The sequence below is a fragment of the Schistocerca gregaria genome, chromosome 3, assembly GCF_023897955.1.
Source record: "Schistocerca gregaria isolate iqSchGreg1 chromosome 3, iqSchGreg1.2, whole genome shotgun sequence".
In the NCBI taxonomy this organism is placed as follows: Eukaryota; Metazoa; Arthropoda; class Insecta; order Orthoptera; family Acrididae; genus Schistocerca; species Schistocerca gregaria.
The window spans coordinates 613,091,281-613,109,672 of NC_064922.1; the positions used below are offsets into that span (position 1 = coordinate 613,091,281).

General features: G+C 40.0%; 1 protein-coding gene across 4 annotated transcripts in view; it reads right to left on the bottom strand.

The window, feature by feature from the left end:
- LOC126354385 (ankyrin repeat and BTB/POZ domain-containing protein 2) overlaps positions 1-18,392 on the bottom strand; it is a 592,792-nt gene that overhangs the window by 141,038 nt on the left and 433,362 nt on the right. For all 4 annotated transcript variants that reach the window (XM_050003989.1, XM_050003988.1, XM_050003986.1 and 1 more), the window contains 2 exons: positions 12,211-12,469; positions 861-1,006 (listed from right to left, as the gene is read on the bottom strand). In XM_050003989.1, coding sequence (XP_049859946.1) covers positions 861-1,006; positions 12,211-12,469 — 405 coding nt within the window. The remainder of the gene's footprint in view (positions 1-860; positions 1,007-12,210; positions 12,470-18,392) is intronic.

Here is an 18,392-nt window from a genome sequence, read left to right on the forward strand (position 1 = left end):
CATTCTTCAGTTAATAAAGGTTCTTGAAATTTAATAAGGTTTTGTGGGATGGTTTGCATCTGTCTTTAAGAGTATGCCAGTTCAGCTATTTTAACATTCCCATCAAACTCTCCCATGGGTCAAACAAAGCTATAATCATTCATACCACCCTTATTTGTACACATTCAGTATTTCCTGTTAGTCCTGTTTGGTATGGATCCTACACACTTGAGCAGTCTCCTTCATAAACTGACTGCATTTTTACAATATTCTACCAATGAACCAAAGTCTATTACCTACCTTACCTATGATTAAGCCTATGTGATCATTCCATTTCATATACCCACATATTGTCACATCCAGTTACTCATTTGAGATGATTGATTCCATTTGTGACTCCATGATAATGTAGTCACAGGTTGCTACATTTCTACGCTTTGCAAAATGTATGACTTTACATTATTGTATGTTGCAAATTGACAACCTTTATACCTGTCTGAAATCTTATAAAAATCTGTCTTGATATATGTGAAGCTTTTTGAAAACTGTTACAGATAAATGTATCATCTGTAAAAAGTCTCAAGTTACTATTGATATTCTCCACTTGGTCATTAACATGAGCAGCAAACATAATTGAATCTGCATTTCACTGATGAATCTACCATTGTGAACATTAGAAAGTGGAAACAGAAGAACATTCACATATAAAAGTAAAAATTTAGCACCAACATAATCCACGCAATACACTCAATTAAAAGACAACATATTTGTTAAGAAGCTGATTCATACTTCCATTTCTTAATTTCTTATGTGCATTCACAAAAATTATTTTCACAGTACCTTTGTCAGATAGAATATTTGCACATAAGTTTAAAACTTACTCATGGATAAATTTTCCCAGTCTCACATCAGCCATCCAGCGCTGAAATTTGCCAACAGATAACTGCAGACCGGCTCGGCATGACTTGCTCTGCTTGAGTTGTGAATCACCAGATACAGCAAACATAGCAGCAGCGCGCAGACAAGCCTGTTATTTATATGGTGTGAATAATTTATTATGAAGTATTTCATATCTTTGAACACTGAAGCATTTGTTATAATAACTTTAATTAGCCATTTTCATTTATCGTCTAACTAAAATTTAAAAACATGTTACTTAAGAATTTAGCAATGATTGCTTGCATTATGTTGCTTTGTCAAATATTTGATTACAGCTGAAATTTATTACTGGTTCACATTTTGCAGTTGAAATAGGCATTATAAATATCTTAGGATTAAAGGAAACCACTTGTAGAAAAGCAGAACCACTGAGATATCAAAAGGCACTGTTGATAGGCACACACACAAGAAAGAAAACTTTCTAGCTTTCGGAGTTATCCTTAGACGAACTAGAGTAAAATAGAGACAGAAAACACAAGCGCACATATACATGCCTCTGCCCCTATGTGATACCTATTGGACTAACAGTGCCAATCTTTGTTTCTCAGCAGGTGGACTGGTTGTGGAGCAGGTGGAATGGGTACAGGGGGAGAGAGGTAGGAGGCAAGGAGAGGGACTGGGGGAGAACCAGTGTAGCTAGCAGCTTGGAGGGAAGCATTCATTTTACTATCTAGGAATGTGAGAGGGAGGAGTTGCAGGTATATGGGCTAGGCATGTCATGATGCACGATTGTGTGGGCTGGCAGGGGAGTGGTGCACATTAAACTGATTTGGAGACGTAAATTGGGAGGTACTGTTGGGATGGAGAGAGGGGAAACTATAGGGTGGAATGTGCAGGGACAGTTGGTTACCTGAACTGAGGCCAGGATGATTAGGAGAGCAGAGATGTGTTGTAAGGATAACTCCCATGTACATAGTCCAGAAAATCTGGCAGTGGAAGGAAGGATCCAGATGGGCCGGGTTGTGAAACAGCCACTGAAATTGAGAATGTTGTGCTCAACTGCATGCTGTGCTACAAGATGTTCTTGGCAACAGTTTGGCAGTGGTCATTCATTTTAGTGAATAGCTGGTTGGTAGACGTATCAACATAAAATGCTGTGTAGTGTTTGAAGCAGAGTTGATATATGAGATGGTTGCTTTCACAGGTGGTCCGCCCTCTGATGGGATGGACAAGCCTGTGACAGGTCTGGAGTAGGAGGCAAGCTATGACCCCTTTGGCAATGGTTGGGAGCAGGAGCGGCATAGAGATGGATCACGGTGTTGTGTAGGTTGGATGGGCGACGGGACACCATTTTAGGAGGGGTGAGAAGGATCTTGGGTAGGATGTCCCTGATTATAGGATAAGTTGAAAGATAATCAAAGCCCTGGCACAGGCTGTGCTTCAGTTGTTCCAATCCAGGGTGATATTAGGTGCCAAGGGAGGTGCTCTATTGTGGCGACTTCTTGGTGTTGGTGGAAGGCCTGGGGGGAGGGGGAAGGAGGTGAGAACAGGTACACCTCTGATGAATTTTATAGAATTGTTAATATTCTGTCCTATCCATGAAATCAAAGTTCCTGTAGCTTTGAAGGTGGAAGTACTATCTCTTATTGAAAATGTAGGGAAAAAATTGATGTTTACCATAAAGAAGACAAGTCAAGTTGCAGATAGGCACAATTAAAAGACACTGACATACAGCTTTCAACTACAGCCTTCATCAGTAAAAGAGAGACAGACACCTGGCCTGAGATGCTGCAGCTGGCAGTAGTGTGTGCTTGATGTGTGTTTGCTTGTGTGTGTGTGAATGGTGTGTGTTTCTCTTTTACTGATGAAGGCTGTGGATGAAAACTTCATGTAAGAGTCTTTTAATTGTGTCTGTCTGCAGCTTGACATATCTTCTTTACGGTAAGCAGCAATCTCTCTTTTCCTACACTGCTGATATTTCTATCTGGAGTTTCCATTATATGACTATCTCTTATTGATACAGAAGAACTATGGATGCAATGTCAAAGAAGGTACAATATTTGGGAACAACACTGAAGAATAATATCTTTTTCGGTGTTGTTCCTGAATGTTGTACTTTCCTTGACAAAATGTTTTACTTTCCTTGACAACGATGGTCAGCTAATGTCTGAAGAGGGCCTTGTAAGCCAATGATCAAAGTGGTTCTGACTTTGGGAGATTCTACCTATGAGTGACATTGGCCAAAGACTACTGATCTTTTCAAATCAATACACCAGTATGTGTGCAGTATCATTGTATCCAATCAATGTCCATACATACAGACGCCAGATGGCAGTAGGTCCTACATGAAAAGCACGAATTGTGAGAAATTTTTAAGTTTAGTCCAAAATAAATAGGAGTCTGTGGCTTCCTGAGAATAAGAAAGATAATAACAGGAATATGTCTCCACATTATAGCCCCAAATCGCCACTTTATTGGAATACACAAGCTTTGAACAACTTAAAGACAAAATAATAATTTATTTAATGTTATCTTATGTTACATTATGCATGTTCTGTGGGTGTCTTGATATTTCAGTCTATGTCTATATTTTATGCAGTACATCATCTACAATACAAACAAAACTGTACCAGAAATTTCTGCTCTAAATCTAAAAAGGATGGATTCATGGGAGAAAGGCGGCATGTGTCAGTTTTGGTGCCTGACGGTACTGTAGTAGTTTTACTTTGGGAGATATGGGTGGGCATTAGCTGTCTAAGAAGAATTATTATTGCTTGCTGGTGTTTTTATGCCAGTAGAGTGGTGATTCTGTTACATAAGGTGGTTTGCAAATGTGGTGCATGAGTTTCCACTGTTCAGTGCTTTAATGATTCAGACTATCTTATTCTAAAATTTATGTTTGTCTCTCACACCTATGCTGAAGAAGAGTCATTGAAGGTTAATTCACACATATCTGTTTTGCTGAATTTAATTGAAGTTTTGCAGAATGTTTGAAATTTTGCTTTTCAATGTCACCACAAATTGCCTTTAGTATGTAACACAACATTTCTATGTTCATCACATATATACCATAAAACTTGTCTGGTTATTTGAATAACTGAGGGAAGAGTGTACTGCACTCACCATGTTCTTTTGAGACAGACACAGCTCATTCACATACGTGGCATCTATTTTTTAAGAGCAAAAGCTGCAATGCAGCACTCTCCTTCAAGCAGGAAGAGGCGTGTGGCATCCACCCCACTTAAGAAGGTTAAAATAGATTCTAACCTCCTTGATAGAATAGGCTCTAATCTAACTTAACCTCCTTGATCCCTCCGAAAATTGATGAAGGAGATCAGGTGCAACGTCTGTACGTCTGTACGTCTGTTGGCTAATGTAATCGGGTGATCTCTGGTGGCAATGTCTGCTAGTCCTGGTCATTGTCACTGTAAACACAGCCTAAGCCAAAAACTGATTAATAAAATAAATTAAATCTGTAAAACATACATAATATTGCATTTTTCATTTACAATGTATAGACAAGTTTGTGGGTTCCAACCCGTAACTGTTGTTGCAAGAGAGAGAGAGAGAGAGAGAGAGAGAGAGAGAGAGAGAGAGAGAGAGAGAGAGAGCAGGAAAGCTCAATGTTCCAGAAGTGCAGCAGATCATTGTCTATTACCATACATCTGGGCACCTACCAATCATCTTCAGGTGAACCATTAAAGGTTGATCGTGACAGTGTTTTATATAACCTTGGGTAGCTTAAAAGTGCTTTCCCAGTGAGTCAGCAACTGAAGAGGCAAGTATTGAACAAAGGTTAGGTTTGTCTGACTCCACTGAATCATATTAAGCAGACAGCAAAATGAAATGGTGGAATAGTATTGATGGTGATTATCATACCTGCTTCCCCAACTGCAACTTTCTCCCATTGTCTCCAGATAAATAATAGCTTACCCTTGACCATGGCAGCCTCAAAGACTGGAATCTACTGCAAATGTGTCAGCCAGAAAGTTCTTGCAGAATTAGATACAGAGGAAAGGCCACAACAAATAGCAGAGCGGCAGAAAGTCAATTAATTTTTAAACTTATTAAAACCATAAAAACAAAAGAAATTTGTGGCAACCTTTACAGAGTGTAAAAATGCCACTCCGCAAGGCCAGATTTGTCTGTAGTAATTGCCTGTCCTCCGCAGGATTCTGAATTTATAAAAGAAGGATACAAAAGATGAATGACAAATTTTTCCAGTCCCTAGAGTGTTCTAAATGGTGAAAATTGTGGGAAACTGCTCTGAGAAAATGAAAGGAGGTATTGATTGACCACTAGGTTTGAGTGTAAAGGACGACATGTACGGCATTCTTACTGAAGTAGTGTCGGCGCACAGTCTGTGGTCTGCTTGTGAAGCAGACTGCTTACGCACTGAATTTAAAGTGACTGTGGTAGTCGAGCACATCCTCTCACAATGTGACTAGATTGCTATCTTGATTATTCTTTGTAGATCTGCCCAAGGTGACAGAGGTTAGAACATTCTGCTATCTGACATGGTGGCAGAATTCAGCATCAATCTTCACAAACCATTCAAAACCAAATGGGTGACATGACAGAGTGCATGACAGTGGGGCTGGACAGTATGTCTAGATGGTATGCCTCCAGCACTAAAACATAGTTCACACAGCCAGCCTTACAGGGAAGACTGTGCTGGCCTCTCCCACAGCTTTTTTTGCAGTGGAGTGGAGGTGACTTCCAGGTTCTTGGGTTGACTATTTTAAAGCGACCCCACTGAAGGATGCACAGAAAAATGGTCCTCCTCTGCACTATGAGCCAAATCTGAAAAAAAGCTTTTTTTTCCTTTAATTGTCCACACTATGAAGAACTTTTTTCAGCAATATGCTTCACAGGTATCCAAACTACTCATCCAATGGTTCTATAATTAGCAACACATCAGTCGGCTCACAATCTCGAGCAAAATTGATTTTATATAAGAAATTTGCATATTAAGTTTTCCAACTCAATTAATATGCAGACAATCGACCAGTGATTATGGTCACTGAATTTGTCATTTATCCTTGTATCTGAATCTGTGACTAGATTTTATATCAGTTAAAAGATGAGGTTTTCCTTTTTTTTAGGACATAATATGGTTACTAGGGCCTCTCCATGTTGTGGAAAGTACCTAGGAAAAGTCTCCAGTTTTTAATTAACATTGGCTGCCCAAGTCACACACTTTATTGATATGCTGTATGCATTAGCTGTACACATCGTTATCATAATTGCAAGACCGATGGCATTGCCAGCAGGTAATGCACTCAATGGTGGAAATGTAAAATGTAGATGACAGGTTGGTTGCTGCTCCCCATGGCCCTCAGTGTACTCTTTTCTCTTCAGTCCAAGCAAATCACAGAAACAATGGGATTCAATGTGTCACCAAATTGATAGCTGTTGTTACAAAACTTTTCTGCCATGTGTATCACTAGAGAATCTTTATGGAACCCCTAATAAATCACCAGCAGCTAAAATTTTTGTTTTAAGGTATTACATTATATAGAACAATTCTGGAAACTGTTGTGCAAACAGAATTCAGTATTTACATATATGGATAGTTAATTGCTTTGAAAACTATCGGTATAATCACATACATCTGCAGCTAACAATACACACTACATACCAGCGAATTAATATACCTGAGGAGGCAGCAGCTGTTCTCAAAGTTTATTGATAAAATTTAGCAAGTGTAAGCATAAATAGTATTGAGCAGTACAGTAATAATTTAATGTTCCAGTACATAAATGTTTGTATAGGTATAGTTTTGTTCAAACTTTTAGAACTAGAAGCTGTGATGAGGGTCTTAGTTCCAAGGGACTGATTACTATTAGGAGTGCACTGGATTACTGGCATTGTACTGTAAAAATAAAACAAAGTAATTTGGATTCTTAATCATAATTTTAATTGGTTGAATGTACCAAGTTTCTTAGTGGGAGGAGATGAGAAACAATTTTAATATAGACAGATCTGTTCTTCCAATTCACAAGTTAGCTAAAGGGTGGTGATTCCAAACATGGTGTTCACTGTGCCCAGGAACCTACTGAATGCTGCTATTGTTAGGCTACTGTAAATACAGTAACAGTCAATGCCACAAACCATCCAATGTTATGATGCGAAAATCAATTACAGTGCCCAGTGACAATATGTTGTAGTTCTGTACTGTGCAGTTTGAGGTCTAATCTTCTCTGCCAATCACATGTTTATAGCATGCTACATTTGAGTAATTGAACTGTGCATTCTGAATTTATACATTTCTAATTTATAATACAAGAAATCATGATAATTATGACAAATCATATGTCATAGATGGTTGTAAAACTAACAGATAATCAGCACCAGCAGCATCTCTCAATGGTTACTCATATGGTGGTTGGAACTTTAATAGTGGCAACTATTTATTTACATCCCATACAAATGAACCATAGACCACAGAGCTTGCTGTTGGTGGGGAGGCTTGCGTGCCTCAACAATACAGATAGCCGTACCGTAGGTGCAACCACAACGGCGGGGTACCTGTTGAGAGGCCAGACAAACGTATGGTTCCTGAAGAGGGGCAGCAGCCTTTTCAGTAGTTGCAGGGGCAACAGTCTGGATGACTGACTGATCTGGCCTTGTAACGATAACCAAAACAGCTTTGCTGTGCTGGTACTGTAAACAGCTGAAAGCAAGGGGAAACTACAGTCGTAATTTTTCCCGAGGGCATGCAGCTTCACTGTATTGGATAAATGATGATGGCGTCCTCTTGGGTAAAATATTCCAGAGGTAAAATAGTCCCCCATTCGGATCTCCGGGCGGGGACTACTCAAGAGGATGTCGTTATCAGGAGAAAGAAAACTGGTGTTCAACGGATCGGAGCGTGGAATGTCAGATCCCTTGATTGGGCAGGTAGGTTAGAAAATTTAAAAAGGGAAATAGATAGGTTACAGTTGGATATAGTGGGAATTGGTGAAGTTCGGTGGCAGGAGAAACAAGACTTTTGGTCAGGTGAATACAGGGTTATAAATACAAAATCAAATAGGGGTAATGCAGGAGTAGGTTTAATAATTATTAAAACAATAGGAATGCAGGTAAGCTGTTACAAACAGCACAGCAAACGCATTGTTGTGGCCAAGATAGACATGAAGCCACACCTACGACAGTAGTACAAGTCTATATGCCAACTAGCTCTGCAGATGATGGAGAAATTGAAGAAATATATGATGAAATAAAAGAAATTATTCACATAGTGAAGGGAGACGAAAATTTAATAGTCATGGGTTACTGGAATTCGGTAGTAGGAAAAGGGAGAGAAGGAAACGTAGTAGGTGAATATGGATTGGGGGTAAGAAATGAAAGAGGAAGCCGCCTGGTGGAATTTTGCACAGAGCACAACTTAATCATAGCTAACACTTGGTTCAAGAATCATAAAAGAAGACTGTACACATGGAAGAAGCCTGGAGAGACTGGCAGATTTCAGATAGATAATATAATGGTACGACAGAGATTTAGGAATCAGGTTTTAAACTGTAAGACATTTCCAAGGGCAGATGTGGACTCTGACCACAATCTATTGGTTATGTATGAACTGTATATTAAAACTGAAGAAACTGCAAAAAGGTGGGAATTTAATGAGATGGGACCTGGATAAACAGACTAAACCAGAGGTTGTATAGAGTTTCAGGGAGAGCATAAGGAAACAATTGACAAGAATGGGAAAAAATTACAGTAGAAGAAGAATGGGTAGCTTTGAGGAATGAAGTAGTGAAGGCAGCAGAGGATCAGAAGGTAAAAAGATGAGGGCTAATAGAAATCCTTGGGTGACAGAGGAAATATTGAATTTAATTGACACAAGGAGAAAATATAAAAATGCAGTAAATGAAGCAAGCAAAAAAGAACACAAATGTCTCAAAAATGAGATCAACAGGAAGTGCAAAATGGCTAAGCAGGCATGGCTAGAGGACAAATGTAAGGATGTAGAGGCTTATATCACTAGAGGTAAGATAGATACTGCCTACAGGAAAATTAAAGAGACCTTTGGAGAAAAGAGAACCACTTGTATGAACATCAAGAGCTCAGATGGAAACCCAGTTTTAAGCAAAGAAGGAAAAGCAGGAAGGTGGAAGGAGTATATAGAGGGTCTATACAAGGGCGATGTACTTGAGGACAATATTATGGAAATGGAAGAGGATATAGATGAAGATGAAATGAGAGATATGATACTGCGTGAAGAGTTTGACAGAGCACTGAAAGACCTGAGTCGAAACAAGGCCCCAGGAGTAGTTAACATCCCATTAGAACTACTGACTGCCTTGGGAGAGCCAGTCCTGACAAAGGAAGTAGGTTATAGTACACTTGTTCGCCCACTGCTATCCGTACCAGATAGGGTTGATAGAAGAGATAGAGAAGATCCAACGGAGAGCAGAGCGCTACGTTACAGGATCATTTAGTAATTGCAAAAGTGTTACAGAGATGATAGATAAACTCCAGTGGAAGACTCTGCAGGAGAGACGATCAGTAGCTCGGTACGGGCTTTTGTTAAAGTTTCGAGAACATGCCTTCACCGAAGAGTCAAGCAGTATATTGCTCCCTCCTACGTATATCTTGCGAAGAGACCATGAGGATAGAATCAGAGAGATTAGAGCCCACACAGAATCACACCGACAATCCTTCTTTCAATGAACAATATAAGACTGGGACAGAGGGGAGAATCGATAGAGGTACTCAGGGTACCCTCTGCAGCACACCGTCAGGTCGCTTGCGGAGTATGAATGTAGATGTAGATGTAGAACTCTACCATCTGGTGAGCAAGATGTATGAGACAGGCGAAATACCCTCAGACTTCAAGAAGAATATAATAATTACAATCCCAAAGAAAGCAGGCGTTTACAGATGTGAAAATTACCGAACTATCAGTTTAATAGATCATAGCTGCAAAATACTAATGCGAATTCTTTACAGACGAATGGAAAAAGTGGTAGAAGCCGTCCTTGAGGAGGATCAGTTTGGATTCCATAGAAATATGGGAACACGTGAGGCAATACTGACCCTATGACTTATTTTAGAAGCTAGATTAAGAAAAGACAAACCTATGTTTCTACCATTTGTAGACTTAGAGAAAGCTTTTGACAATGTTGACTGGAATACTCTCTTTCAAATTCTGAAGGTGGCAGGGGTAAAATACAGGGAGCAAAAGGCTATTTACAATTTGTACAGAAACAAGATGGCAGTTATAAGAGTTAAGGGACATGAAAGGGAAGCAGTGGTTGGGAAGGGAGTGAGACAGGGTTGTAGCCTCTCCTCGATGTTGTTCAACCTGTATATTGAGCAAGCAGTAAAGGAAACAAAAGAAAAAATTGGAGTAGGTATTAAAATCCATGGAGAAGAAATAAAAACTTTAAGGTTCGCCGATGACATTGTAATTCTGTTAGAGACAACAAAGGACTTGGAAGAGCAGTTGAACGGAATGGATAGTGTCTTGAAAGGAGGATATAAGATGAACATCAACAAAAGCAAAACAATGATAATGGAATGTAGTCGAATTAAGTCGGGTCATGCTGAGGGTATTAGATTAGGAAATGAGACACTTAACGGAGTAAAGGAGTTTTGCTATTTGGGGAGCAAAATAACTGACGGTGGTTGAAGTTTTCCTTTCCCTGTTGCTTCATAACCTGGGTTGTGAGTAACTAAATCCACTTTCCCTTCTTCCCTTTCTTTCCCCTCTCTCCTCCCTGATGAAGGAACATTTATTCCGAAAGCTAGGAGCTTAAATTTTCGGTTGTTTTTTGTGTCTCTATCGGCTGTACTGAGCTGAGGTAAGTACTGGCCAGCCCCTCTATCTCTTTGTTAGTAATTGTTTCACATCTTTATATGAGATTTTCCATTAATTATTTAGGTGGTTGAAGTAGAGAGGATATAAAATGAAGACTGGCAATGGCAAGGAAAGCGTTTCTGAAGAAGAGAAATTTGTTAACATGGAGTATAGATTTAAGTGTCAGGAAGTCGTTTCTGAAAGTATATGTATGGAGTGTAGCCATGTATGGAAGTGAAACATGGACGATAACTAGTTTGGACCAGAAGAGAATAGAAGCTTTTGAAATGTGGTGCTACAGAAGAATGCTGAAGATTAGATGTGTAGATCGCATAACTAATGAGGAGCTACTGAATAGGATTGGGGAGGAGTTTGTGGCACAACTTGACTAGAAGAAGGGATCGGTTGGTAGAACATGTTCTAAGGCATCAAGAGATCACAAATTTAGTATTAGAGGGCAGCGTGGAGGGTAAGAATTGTAGAGGGAGACCAAGAGATGAATACACTAAGCAGATTGAGAAGGATGTAGGCTGCAGTACGTACTGGGAGATGAAGAAGCTTGCACAGGATAGAGCAGTCTGGAGAGCTGCATCAAACCAGTCTCAGGACTGAAGACCACAACAACAACAATAACAACAAAATAAATACATGTTTCAATGTTTTACTGACCTCCAAAGCAGTCACCAGCATTGTGCATAGCCCATTGCCAGCGATGTGGAAGTCGTAGGATACTCTTAGCAGTGCCACTTCTGTTGATAGTTCTAGTGATGCAGTCTAGTGCCTAATGAATTTGTAGCAGCTGTGAAGTGAATGGCGTGAAGTGTTTCCTTCAGTTCAGAAATAGAGTTGAACTTATGAGGGCTTCAGTCAGGCAAATGCAGTAGGTGATATAGCACTTAACAGACCCATCAGTCAAACAAATCAGTAACAGCTTGCACTGTATGTGCTTGAGCATTGTCCTGCAAAATGATGGTCAGGTCCTGCAGAAAGTGTCTTCGCTTCTGTCTCTAAGCTGGTCATAGGTTGTGTTCCAAAAATGAACAGCATAGATTTCTAAACTGAAGGAAACAATTCACAGCATTTGCTTCAGAGCTGCTACAAATTCGTTGGGCAATAGACCATGCCACTCAAACTGTCAACACAACTGGCACTGCTAAGAGTATCCTACGACTCCCACACCGCTCGTAATGGGTTATAAACAATGCTGGTGACTACTTTGAAGGTCAGTAAAACTTTGAAACACGTATCTATTTTGTAACAGATGTAAATAAATAGTTGCCACTATTAAAGTTCCAACCCTTATACTTTGTCGTACTGATACAGTTACACAGTAAGTCGAACAACTGTGCACAACTGAAGCTTCACAAGCTCTGCAATGAATGAAAATAATAAATAAAACCGTTTCAATATTTAGATTGCCCTCATGGTTATTCCTTTTTTTTCTAATTCGAATACTCTTAGTTCATTAAATAAAGTACAATGAAATACAAATATTTTATCAAAAATATCAGATGATGATAAAGCAACATTTAAGCTGCAGTTAATACCTTTGTACAGGAATCAGCAAGTGCAGGACATAAGGTGATTCGGAGAGCAGAACTGACTTCTTGTTTGCTGCACATGCCAAGAGGGCGAGAGAGCCTTTGTGCCTCACGGCCGATGCGCACTAGTGCTCTCTGCAACAGGTATGACAGACGAGGGACAGTCTCCATGCTGACACGTTCCATGTGCTCCTTTAATCGACCATTCTGTATGACTTTTAGTACGTCATGATTTGACCAAGGAAGATGTTGGAGTTCCACAAGTCTGCACAAGACAATTGCATGAGTAGTTAATCTCCTGATTATTTCACTATTATTTCACTACATCATGAACCTAATTAAAACTACTACTCCTCTTCCCTTGCGCCCCCTCCCCCCCCCCCCCTCCTCATGACACATGTCAGTCATAAGTATACATTTGGATAACAGAGAATTATTTGTGGTGTCAATTTAAAGTAACTGCAAACATCTGAATTGTGTTCCCTCTGCCACTACATTCCTCATTTCCCAAGAAAACAGAAAAGTAATAACATGCAAATATTGTTGACTTCATAAACAGCACGCATATGGAGGCCAAATTGTTTTTAAGGATGATAACAATACAATAATCATTGATAAAACATAAGAATGTCTGATAGAGAAAGCAAACCAAACACAAAAGGTTGTCTTACAAACAGTCAACACAGAATAAAGTCACCCTGTGTGTAAATAAGCAACAAAACAACTTTTGTCATAAAAAACTGATACTGCTAGATTAAATTAGAGCACCACAGCCACATAGTGAGGAGATCCTCAAGAGTGAGGAACGTATCATAAAAACAAAAAATATACATGCAAATACACTTCTTGGGTTTGCTGCCAGATCGTATTGTGTAAATCATACAATATTTCATCAATGCAACTGCTCAAAATCGTCAGGTGGTGGCAGCTGCTGCTGTCACTGCTGCAAGGCATGACTGATGATAATCATGCGATGGCATTGAAATTTATCAGACCAGGAATATCATGCTTGGGATAAAATTTCAGTCTTTTTGTAAAACATTCAATTCCCCATTTTTAAGCAATGTTCCATTACTGCTAATCTATCAGGTTGCCCAGGCATGTATGACGATGGTGTTTGACACAACATTCTTGCACGGTTGGCATGTCTGTCCAGTATAAGATTTTCCACACTGGCACCGTATATTATACATGCCACATTTCCTAAGGTCAACGTCATCTTTGACTGAGCACAATAAACTCCTCAATTTTGCCGGTGGCCGAAAAACACATTTGTTGTCATGCCTTTTGATGATTCTTTCTATTACTGAAGACAAGCCACCAAAATAGGGCAAGAATGCCATTGCAGTGGGTGCCTCCGCAACTTCATTTACATCCCTGCTTCAAATTTGGTTAGAACGGAATGCATGACATAGCTGTCTATCAGAATGGCCAAGCTGCTGGAATACCATTATTAAGTGTTGTAGCTCACCAGGTAGACTGTCAGCATCTAAGATCAAATGTGCTCTATGCACCAAGAAGCGTAAGACACTACCACATTGTGCAGGATGATAACAACTTGTGGCCTGCCTCCATATGGTGCTGTGTCCCAGTGTACCATCAGCTTTTCTTCTGACTATGATGTCCAGGAAAGGTAAAATGCATCCTTTACTGCTTCCATTGTGAACAGAATATTGGGTTGTGAGTTCAGATGCCAGAGAAACACAGGTAATGTCTTTATCCTACGGGGACACACCGTAAATGTATCGTCTACATACTGCCACAAGCACAAAGATTTGAGACTTGCCAATTGCAGTGCTGATTCCTCAAAGTCTTCCATAAAGTAGCTGGATACCATGGGAGACAGAGGACTTCCTATGGTGACACTGTCCATTTGTTCAAAATACTGGTCACTGAATAAGAAATAAGTTGAGGTAAGAACTTGTTTAAACAATGCCACAATGTCTTCCTCAAACTGCCTGCTGATACGCTCTAATGAATCCTGCATAGGCACACTATGTGATCAAAAGTATCTGGACATTGCCAAAAACATGTTTTTCATATTACGTGCATTGTGCTACCACCTACTGCCAAGTACTCCATTTCAGCAACCTCAGTAGTCATTAGACATCATGAGAGAGCTGATTGGGGCACTCCGCGGAACTCGCAGACTTCAAATGTGGTCAGGTGATTGGGTGTCACTTGTGTCATACATCTGTACGCGATATTTCCACACTACTAAAGATCCCTAGGTCCACTGTTTCTGATGTAATAGTGAAGTGGAAACATAAAAGGGCACGTACTGCACAAAAGCGTACAGGCCGACCTCCTCTGTTGACTGACAGAGACCGCCACAGTTGAAGAGGGTTATAATGTGTAATAGGCAGACATCTTTACAGACCATCACACAGGAATTCCAAAAGTGCATCAGGATCCACTGCAAGTACTATGATAGGCAGGAGGTAAGAAAACTTGGATTTCATAGTCAAGCAGCTGCTCATAAGCCACACATCATGCCGATAAATTCCAAACGATGCCTCACTTGGTGTAAGGAGCGTACACATTGGACAATTGAACAGTGGAAAAACATTGCATGGAGTGATGAACCACAGTACACAATGTGGCGATCTGATGGGAGGGTGTGGGTATGGCAAATGCCCAGTGAATGCCATCTGCCAGCATGTGTAGTGCCAACAGTAAAATTCAGAGGTGGTGGTGTTATGGTGTGGTTGTTTTCCATGGAGGGGCCCTCCAACCCTTGCTGTTTTGCGTGGCACTATCACAGCATAGGCCTACATTGATGTCTTAAGCACCTTCTTGCTTCCCACTGTGAAAGAGCCATTCGAGGAAGGTGACTGCATCTTTCAACACAATCAAGCACCTGTTCATAATGCACGGCCTGTTGTGGAATGGTTACATGACAATAACATTCCTGTAATAGACTGGCCGACTTTGTGCCAGACCTCACCACCTGACATTGATACCTCTCCTCAGTGCAGCACTCCATGAAGAATGGACTGCCGTTCCCCAACAAACCTTCCAGCACCTTATTGAACATATGTCTGTGAGAGTGGAAGCTGTCATCAAAGCTAAGGGCGGGCCAACACCATATTAGGTTCAGCATTATCGATAGAGGGCACCATGAACTTAGTCAGTTTCAGCCAGCTGCCTGGATACTTTTGATCACTTAGTGTACTTTCACAAATAAAGATACAACATTAAAGCTAACCTAAAGACTCAATAGTTATAGCTTAAGTATCTTCAGGAGTGCTATGAAGTCCTCTGAATTCTAGATAAGGTGATCACACTTGCCTATGAGAGACCCCGTTGTAAAATGTTTGGCCAGAAAATAAGTTGAAGCTCCAATGTTGCTCACTATTGGGCGAAGAGGAGTCCCATCCTTACGTATCTTTGGTAGGCCATACAGTCTTTGTGGAACCAGAAGAGTTCTATTTATTCTAAAGTGACTAAGAGCCTATGCCAACAGGCTGTAGTTCCCCAAAGACTGCACAGCCTTCAACCACAGGAGCTTCTGGCAACACAATCATCGCCCACAGTGCATGCATGGAAGGCCTTTCTGCAGCTTCCAGTAGGGGGCACTAGGAGCACCGCTTTCTTCCAACTGCAAGAGTCTTCCTGCGCACATGTAATGCTTGCTCCTGGTCTGATAAATTTCAGTGCCACCACACAATTATGATAGGTCATGCCTTGCAGCAGTGACTGCAGAAACTACCACCGCCTGGTGATGTAGAGCAGTTGCAGCAATGAAATATTGTGACATTTACACAATACGATCCGGTGGCAAACCCAAGAAGGGTATTTGCAACAGATCTGTCTGGAAAGCATAAAACGTCACAAAAATATACATATCCAAGCAAAGAACTGACACATAAATATTCCTTCTTCAAATCCCATATGAGTTGTTCCTCAAGGGCACAGAAAAAAGTAAAAAGATTCATGCTTTTTTAATTTACTCTTTAATTAAAAATCTTACCACTAACATTAAATGTATACATACAAAAGAGCATAAGACACTTCCGAGGTAATTTTAGCCAAGTTTTGCAAAACAAGTAAAAATAAAACGAAATGTGATAGGAATAAAGAAAATAATTAAAAATATGAATTACTTCTTACAGGTGATTTCCTTACAAAAATTGTGATAGTGCCAAATTCTACAACAGATGTTCACACATGAATCAGGATTCGCCAGATGAACAAACACTTCAACAACATAATAAGTACAATGAAAAACCAGCCAAAGCTGCAAATTTTCCTTTTTTTTCATTTGACGACTATTTCAGGCCACGACCCATTTTCAAATCACAATAACATAGTCAAAGATGGTAATTCCGAAAATGCAAAAACCATGTCAAAAATGTGCATACTAAGAGTTAGAGCGCATGCTGGAAGTTCATAAACATAGTAAGTGGTTCAACAGACACACCTAGAAAGAATCACAAAAGTGTCTTCATCAATGTAGGTTCTGTATGTAAGACTGAGTCTCACATATTGGAGTATATGATGCACATAACTTCTAATCATCACAATACAGACTTTTTAACGTATTATGCAAACACAGTACTGAGAGTTGTAATATCTTATAACACCATTTCACATTTATTGTTTGTTATTTAATGTTGTATGGAAATATTATGAATTATAACAGTTTTGATGATATAGACAAAGAGCCATTAGCAAATGCACAATTTTTAATGATTTGTAACAACATTTTTATGAGTTTATAATTAGCTAAATGGACCATGGACCTTGCCGTTGGTGGGGAGGCTTGCGTGCCTCAACAATACAGATTGCCATACCATAGGTGCAACCAAAATGGAGGGGTATTTGTTGAGAGGCCAGACAAACTTGTGGTTCCTGAAGAGGGGCAGCAGCCTTTTCAGTAGTTGCAGGGGCAACAGTCTGGATGATTGACTGATCTGGCCTTGCAACACTAACCAAAACGGCCTCGCTGTGCTGGTACTGCGAACAGCTGAAAACAAGGAGGAAACTACAGCCATAATTTTTCCCGGGGGCACGCAGCTTTACTGTATGATTAAATGATGATGGCGTCCTCTCGGGTAAAATATTCCGGAGGTAAAATAGTCCCCCATTCGGATCTCCGGGCGGGGACTACTCATGGAGACATTGTTATCAGGAGAAAGAAAACTGGCGTTCTACAGATTGGAGTGTTGAATGTCAGATCCCTTAATCGGGCAGGTAGGTTAGAAAATTTGAAAAGGGAAGTGGATAGGTTAAAGTTGGATATAGTGGGAATTAGTGAAGTTCGGTGGCAGGAGGAATAAGACTGCTGGTCAGGTGACTACAAGGTTATAAACACAAAATCAAATAGGGGTAATGCAGGAGTAGGTTTAATAATGAATAGGAAAATAGGAATGCGAGTAAGCTACTACAAACAGCATAGTGAAGGCATTATTGTGGCCAAGATAGACACAAAGCCCACGCCTACCACAATAGTAAAAGTGTATATGCCAACTAGCTCTGCAGATGACAAAGAAATTGGAGAAATGTATGATGAAATAAAAGAAATTATTCAGATAGTGAAGGGAGATGAAAAGTTAATAGTCATGGGTGACTGGAATTCGGTAGTAGCAAAAGGGAGAGAAGGAAATGTAGTAGGTGAATATGGATGGGGGTAAGAAATGAAAGAGGAAGCTTCCTGGTAGAATTTTGCACAGAGAACAAATTAATCATAGCTAACACTTGCTTCAAGAATCATACATGGAAGAAGCCAGGAGATACTGACAGGTTTCAGATAGATAATATAATGGTATGACAGAGACTTAGGAACCAGGTTTTAAATTGTAAGACATTTCCAGGGGCAGATGTGGACTCTGACCACAATCTATTGGTTATGACCTGTAGATTAAAACTGAAGAAACTGCAAAAAGGTGGGAATTCAATGAGATGGGACCTGGATAAACTGACTAAACCAGAGGTTGCACAGAGTTTCAGGGAGAGCATAAGGGAACAATTGACAGGAATGGGGGAAAGAAATACAGTAGAAGAATAATGGGCACCTTTGAGGAATGAAATAGTGAAGGCAGCAGAGGATCAAGTAGGTAAAAAGACAAGGGCTAGTAGAAATCTTTGGGTGACAGAAGAAATATTGAATTTAATTGATGAAAGGAGAAAATATAAAAATGCAGTAAATGAAGAAGGCAAAAAGGAATACAAACATCTCAAAAATG